This window comes from Centrocercus urophasianus, unplaced genomic scaffold (assembly GCF_019232065.1).
Source record: "Centrocercus urophasianus isolate 14NV4802_14NV808 unplaced genomic scaffold, USGS_Curo_1.0 seq_9, whole genome shotgun sequence".
NCBI classification, from domain to species: domain Eukaryota; kingdom Metazoa; phylum Chordata; class Aves; order Galliformes; family Phasianidae; genus Centrocercus; species Centrocercus urophasianus.
This window is the reverse complement of record NW_024885532.1, coordinates 23,699,392-23,706,475: the sequence shown is the minus strand read 5'-3', so window position 1 is coordinate 23,706,475 and position 7,084 is coordinate 23,699,392. Positions and strand designations below refer to the sequence as shown.

General features: G+C 44.8%; 1 protein-coding gene across 1 annotated transcript in view; it reads right to left on the bottom strand.

Annotated features, from left to right (window-relative positions):
- Nucleotides 1-637: 637 nt before the first annotated feature.
- Nucleotides 638-7,084, bottom strand: part of LOC122171513 (histone-lysine N-methyltransferase SETDB2-like) — a 37,136-nt gene continuing 30,689 nt past the window's right edge. Inside the window, exons 21-26 of the mRNA XM_042839139.1 lie at nt 6,625-6,671; nt 4,985-5,043; nt 4,316-4,382; nt 3,316-3,438; nt 2,624-2,695; nt 638-1,518 (exon numbers count right to left, since the gene is read on the bottom strand). Coding sequence (XP_042695073.1) covers nt 1,379-1,518; nt 2,624-2,695; nt 3,316-3,438; nt 4,316-4,382; nt 4,985-5,043; nt 6,625-6,671 — 508 coding nt within the window. The 3' untranslated portion in view covers nt 638-1,378. The remainder of the gene's footprint in view (nt 1,519-2,623; nt 2,696-3,315; nt 3,439-4,315; nt 4,383-4,984; nt 5,044-6,624; nt 6,672-7,084) is intronic.

The window sequence follows — 7,084 nt, the reverse complement described above, 5'->3', positions numbered from 1 at the left end:
CTCCAAGGGTAGAGAAGTTTAAATTTGAAGTTTAGATTGACATTAACAGCAGATTGGCTTTTTGGGGTAAACCTTTGCTCAGTGTGGCAGAGCCAAGGTTTCATAGTGTTGTAGAGAGCAGGGATCTTCTACAGCATGACAGGAGGAGTTCAGTGTAGGATTGTGCGAAGAAACACTTCCACGTGTGTCAAAAGCAGTGTTAATGCACAACTTGCTCTAGACTGCAAACTATAAACTAATCTTGACTAAAGGTCTAGCTTGGTGAGAAACAATTTGGGCTGCCCTCATCAGGAGTTCAGATCTTTGCAATAAGGAAGGAAAAAGAATTAGCCTGAGTTGAGCTTTACTTCTTTCCACTGATGGTGTATTTTCATCTTGGTTTCCTAGTAACTCATCATAGATGATCCTTTCTCCACTTTGATGCATTGAAGGGCAGTGCCTTGGTTTTAGGAGGCACAGGCTGGCCCTGGAGCCTGTTGTGCCACTCTGTAGTGTGAGAGCCATGCTCTTCAGTGCTGCTTCTGCTTGCTGCTGAGAGGCACAGTGTTGGTAAACCCAAGGGGGTGACAGCCTGCCCCCTCCTTGGCCACATCCCATGCAGCAGTGGGGCTTCTGAGCATGACTAAAGACAGCTTTCTTAAAAACACTTCATTTTTATTAAGTTACTCTTTTCTAATCAATGCTTTTCTGTATTCAAATCATTTTAATATAATAGCTCTTAAAGGATACAACTTCCCTCTGTTTTTTTCTTAACAAAGAAAGGAAAAAGACAGTCCCATTGTCTGATCCATTCTATACTGTACACATAGATTGGAGTGTAGTACCTCACCACTTCTGGTCTGCCTGCAGCCATCACTCTAGCACTGCTGCTACAGCAGACCTAATATCAATCAAAAAACACTTTAAAAACCTCCAGCTTACAATTCCAATGACTTCTCTCAGTGCAAGTCCTGCTAGTTGATCTTTGGAAAGCCAGGGCAGCACTGTGGTCCTTAAAACAACACCGTGTAGATGCAGACAGGGAAGTGGCCACTTCACACAGGCAGGAGAGGCTGCTGCAATTAAAGTGACTTGAAAAAGCTTTCAGTGGCAGCTGATGATAGTCCTTTGTCTTTGAAGGAAAAAGTCCTCGGGGAGGGTTTTATTCAGCTTTAAAAAACTACAGCTGAAGTATAATACAATTATCCACAGTAAAATTTAAAGAGTAACAACTTCAAGTTACTGCAACAGTGAGGTATAAAAATGAGTAAAAACATCCAGTCTTTGCTTGTGGCCCTAGCCTGGGGGAAAGGAAGTCACACACTGACCAGATGTGCTCTATATGGTTCCTATCATCAGAAAACGTGGAGTATTGACACCATGACCGACAGCCGTGGGGTTATTCAGACACTGTACTGGATGTACTGGCAGTACTCTCTTGGGAGGGCAGGGAAACTTCTTTTAACTCCTGCAGTAGCTCAATCTGGTTATCCAGTCTTTTCCTGCTTTCCAGCAGTTCTTGAATTTTTTCCTCAGTCCCTATTTGGAAAAGAAAGGGATAAAAGCTTTTATTCATTTATTTTTAGATACAACAGTTATTAATGTCTATTTAGTGTTATAAATTAACAGGCAGGTTGCAGAGGCCTCTACTGCTCAGTTTTGCCTCGTGACACCAGTGCCTTTAGGGTGCTGCACTTTCTGTGACCCCTCATCTCTACTTGTCTTTACTGTCAGCCATCACAGTTGGCACTCATCCATTGATGAAGGTTTGGAACCAGCTTCGACATGCGTTCTCATTATTGACTTGGAAAGTAGAAGTAGTTTGGATGGAATCAGAACAGAAGAGGTTGACTGAGGAAGATCGGAGCTGCAGAAGTAGTGGGGAACAGGAGGGGGGACAGCCTTCACCAGCATACCCATAGGTGGCAATGCCAGCATCTCTGCTGTAAGCTCAGAAAAGGATGCAGTGTGCAGCAAGTGGGATGATGAGCAGAAATGTGTCCAACTGCCCTCAGATGAGGCAGTGTTAGAACCTTGCATTGAGGTTAACTGCAGCACCAGGCCTGGTGATTTAGGAAACAACAGCTTTTAGTCAGTGGCAGCACTCCATTTTAGGGCCTGTTCTCTATAATTGTTTTGGCAACGACTTCAATACTTGAAGGCTTAAAGGTACACTAAGTACTAAGGTTGCCTACTAAGTTTTATGCTTGGAAAAAACAAAAGAAATGCTGAGAAGTAGTACTAGGTCTTCCTGAACTGCTAAGGGTAGGGAAATTGACATGTTTAGAGTTAGAAATAGACTGGGGGCTGAGGGAATGGCACAGAGCTGTGTCAGGGCAGGGGCAGCGGGGGGTTAAGGACAGGGTCTGCACCAGAAGGTGCTGGGCATGGAACAGCCTGCCCAGGGCAATGGGCACAGCCCTGAGCTGCTGGAGTTCAAGGAGCGCTTGGACAGCGCTGCCAGATCCATGGCTGAATGCTGGGTGGTGCTGCGCAGAGCCACGAGTTGAACTTGATGCTCTCTGAAGGTCCCTTTCAAGCCAGCATGCTCTACGATTCTATTATTTTAACAAATTCTCAGAAGAATAACCTTTATACTAAAACCATACCAAAGTGCTACCAGCTGACAGCATAATTCACTTACCTGAATGAATATTTGTCAGTATGTTCTCAAACAGTCCACAGTCAAAAAGCGATATTACTGTCTCCTCATACTCTGCAGGGAATGATAATATCACAGAGGAAAGGTTTACAGAAGCCTTAATGTAGCACCTAACATTAGATGCAGCACAAATTAATTCATTAATGATTTACATTATAGGAATTACCTGCATTACAGCAATTGCTTGAGGTTTTAAGAAAAGCCAAGAAAACATAGCACATCTCCACAGCACATCTAATTCTGGACATCTTCACCTATCACTGCCTTAATGACCACGCCAGAATTATGCTTCAATTTCCCAATTGAGGCATTTTGTGTTTATTTCAATGGAAGCCTGCAGAGTTCACAGGACCATCAGGAGGTTCTCTCCTGGACTCTTCTTCACTGTGTGGGAGAGGAGCACAGCTGGTCTTCCCCAGCTGTCCTACCAAAATTCACGACATTGAGTACAACAATTTAAAGTCAGAAGGCCTACCAGAGCATACTGAGTTAGCAGCAAGTTCCCTCTATGCCAAAAAAACCAAAACACAGCACCTCTGCCCACCTGCAGAAATATGACAGAAGCCAGTTGCCAAGTACTAACAATGGCCCCACGTCACTGTTCTGAGGACTCCAGTGCTTGGCAGTCAGATCAACATTTCTGCTGTGAGGACAGTGACCGCAGACCCCCGTACCTGTCTCTGAAGTGTTGTCATCCATCAGCTTTTCCTGTGCCAAGTGAAGGGTGTCCAACATTTCTTCAAATATGTCATCCAGAAGCCCTGCTTGCTTGCATTTCCTGAGAAAGTCGATTCGGACTGTTAAAACACAAACACAAACACTCGTAAACATAAAAGATCTTGAGCACAGCAGCTTAGGCTTTACCCATACATTTCAGAAACTGAAGCTTCAGTTCAAAGCCCACTTCTAGTAACACACATCCACCTGGCTCCTCTTGCTACTCACTCAGCCCTCTGCAGAGGGAACAACAGTGTGGTCAAGTTCTTTACTGTGAGAGTGGTGAGGTGCTGGCACAGGCTGCCCAGAGAGGCTGTGGATGCCCCGTCCCTGGTGGTGTTCAAGGCCAGTTTGGATGGGGCCCTGGGCAGCCTGGCCTGGTATTAAGTGTGGAGGTTGGAGGCCCTGCATGTGACAGGGGGGTTGGGGATTCCTGATCCTTGAGGTTCTTTCCAACCCTGGCTGATTCTGTGGTCAAGAGAATATAAGCACTGTGCTGGGTGTAAGTTCACAGAAACTCAAGATTAGGCTTTGTTCAGAAATCAATGCATCACTGTTCCTAGAGCTGCTCAATACCCCTAGTGTAGAAAAGCAGGTGATGTGCTTTTACACTACTTATTTTTAAGTTCTCTGGACAGCACCACAGACTGAGCAGGATAAAGGATAGAAAACAGTGCAAGGAGCTCAATATTTAGGAAGCCCAATTCCTGCCCAGGGAACCACAGCATTCTCATTTAAGGTGCACCAAGCAGCTCTCGCACACTGCTGCATGGCTAGAACTTGTGCAGTCACTGTGCAAATCAGACTGTCTTCCTTGCCACAACAGTCACTTGTAGATAAGGGAAATGGAAGTTTTCAGCACTGCTGCTATCAAACATCTCCAGGCACTGTACATCAGTGCAACACAGCACAGTAGCAGCTGTTCTATAAGCAGCTGTTCTATAAAGCCAGTCACACCTTTGTGTCTGCTGCTTTTCCTTCTTAATATCCGTAATCTGTTTTCTTCTGCCGTCTCTTCTGCCCTCTGTAAAAAAAAAAAAAAAACCAACATGTTTTAACATCACACTGATGTTTACTGCTCTGTTTTCCATACCTTACCTCTGTGTTAGTGGGCAGGGAAAAAGCAGCTCATGATTTTGTGAATCAAGTCAGCTTCTCCACACACCTACCAGTACCCCTCTCCAGACATTCAGGATTCTCAAAGGGGAAGCAAAAACTGCTTCGAAGTGAAATCTCTAAGGAAAGCACAGTGAGGGACACTGCCCTTCTTAACTGCTGTTACTGCACTTGCACAATATACTCAACAGCTGAGAAATTCTTGGAGACAAACAACCTAGTTGTGAAAGTGCAGCTGAAAGCTGCAGACCGTCCATGTCTCCTCACATTGCTCCCTCTAATGCAGAGAGCTGGAGATGGCAGCAGCTCTTCCCAAGCTGCAGGCCGGCTCCTCTGGGAAGGAGAAATCCTGACACCCAGCGCTCAGGGAAATTCCCATGAAAGCTCTGGTGGAGCCAAGAGAATCCTGTGAGTCTCTCTTAACACACTGTCAAAAATACTTCACTAAAGGAGTCCTTTACTGCAGCAGATGTGGGTTTCTGTTTTAGAACTATTTAAATTTGGAATTACCATTTGTTCCGTGGTGGTGGAAGATTTCGATGCATGTCTTTTCCTCTTATTGGCTGCATCTAGAAATCAAGAGACAAAGTCTGATTAAATCTGTGAAAACTGACTTTTTTCTTCCAACCAATCCTTGTTACTGTTAACACACGCTCAAAACAAAGGCTACACAAAGAATTATTTTAGGTGTCCCAAAGGTATATGAATTACATTGAGTTTCCTTTGCTCCTAGAAAACCTCCAGAGCTCCCAATGGGAAGCAATGTTACTGGTGAGCTTGTATTAATTAAGTTGCAAAGCATTTTTAGTGGCAAAAATCTCTGCAAACTCTGCTTCTCTCTCTCTGTCCCTCCCATCAGTCCACACCAGCCTCTCTCCACCACAGCATCATAAGCAGAGAAGGAGAGAAAGCTGGAGAAGAGCACAACCACCACCAAAACTTGAGGGCTTTAAACACAGTGGAGTGACATGGCTCTCTCCCTTGTAGCTCCACATGCCTTGGATAGCATGTAGTAAGCGTTAAACCTACTAGAAATCATCTTGGGAATGAAGAGTTACTGCTGGTACAGAAAGGGCTGTTAGAACAAGTTCTTTTTGGGCCCTGTGCTGTACATTTTGTATTTTTTGTGGCCTGAAAGGAAATCATATCCACCCAAAACAAAGCTGGGTGGCCTATTTTGGAGCACTACAAAGTGCTGGCATAGGCACAAAGCACGGCTTGCTGTCTGTCAGGACACCTTTGATGAACACTAGGGTTTCCTGAGCCCTTCCTGATACGTTTTACAGTGCATTAGGAGTTGCCTTGGAAAGCAAGGGAACGCAGTCCAAACAGCTACCCAACCTCTCTGCTCCTCACAGACTGTCCTCAGCTCTTCTATGTGCATCAGGTTTCTCTCCAGAAACATCCAACACTTCCAGCTGAGCAAAGGCTGGAGCCCACTTCCAAGCTCAAGCTGCCCTCCCACCCCTGCAGCAAAGAGCAGCAAAACCTCTTGCCCTTAAGGTACCCTGTCCTCTTTCCATCGCACAGCAGGGGCCTGATATTTCCATATAGGAATGCAAAATGTACTTAGAACAAGGGGGATGTTTCTCAACTCAATTTTCTCCAGATTGCCATGGAAAACATGCCTGGAGAGCTGGTTAACTCAGAGACATTCCTGACTACCTCCAAACGCAACAAGCACCAGGACCATCAAGTTCAACTGCACTCCTGCAGCGGAGGAAGCAATTCTTTAACACACCCTTTTGCTACATGTAAAAAGCTCTTTGGGATCCTTCAGAATGAAAGGCCACGTTTAAGAAGGACTGCAACGAATGGAGAAGATGCAGATGTGAATGTTCTAACATTGCTACAGACAAAATGCCAGGTTTTTACAAGTTGCTTGGGCCTTCCTGCCATGAAGGGTTGGGTCCACAGTCAGTTGTGGAGGAGATCTGGAGCTGATCAAATATCAACATTTCCTAAATCAATAGAACTTATTGATTTCTGGTGCACAGGTGGGTCTCAACCAACCGCCTCCTGCAAGATCAGAAACTCCCCACTCAATAGAAAGGAGGAATAACGTTCAGTCTGTTCAAATGTGCCACTGACTGTAGCATGCACACCTCTAAAACAGATACAAATCAATGAAGCCATTAAAAGAAACTCACCGTAGTGATTGGTCCTGTTGCCTGGGTCATGTTTTGAGCAGAACACTCTGAAAGTTCAGTTCAATTTTAAGAGAAAAAGTATTAATGAACACATACACAGAGTTATGCTGACTGATTTCAACAAATATTTGAGTATTTTCCCCTCCATCCATTCTGTGTAAATTGAAAGACATCCTAAAAAGAATCAGGATTTTTCTCCAGCATTACCCACCTTGAAGTGAAGTCACACCCACACAAGTTTCTAGTGTTACTTCTGAAGCCTCAGCAGGCTCTGAATGTGGCAGCTTCAGATTAACAGCTCTATCACCCCACTGTCTGGCCCTGCTCACTGCTCAAATCAGCTCAGATGCATTTAATGCCAGGTGGCACTGGGCAGTGACACTGAGACAGCGCATCACCTGCAATACTCTTCCTAAAGCATGAGATAAAGCATGAGATAAAGCATGAGATAAAGCATGAG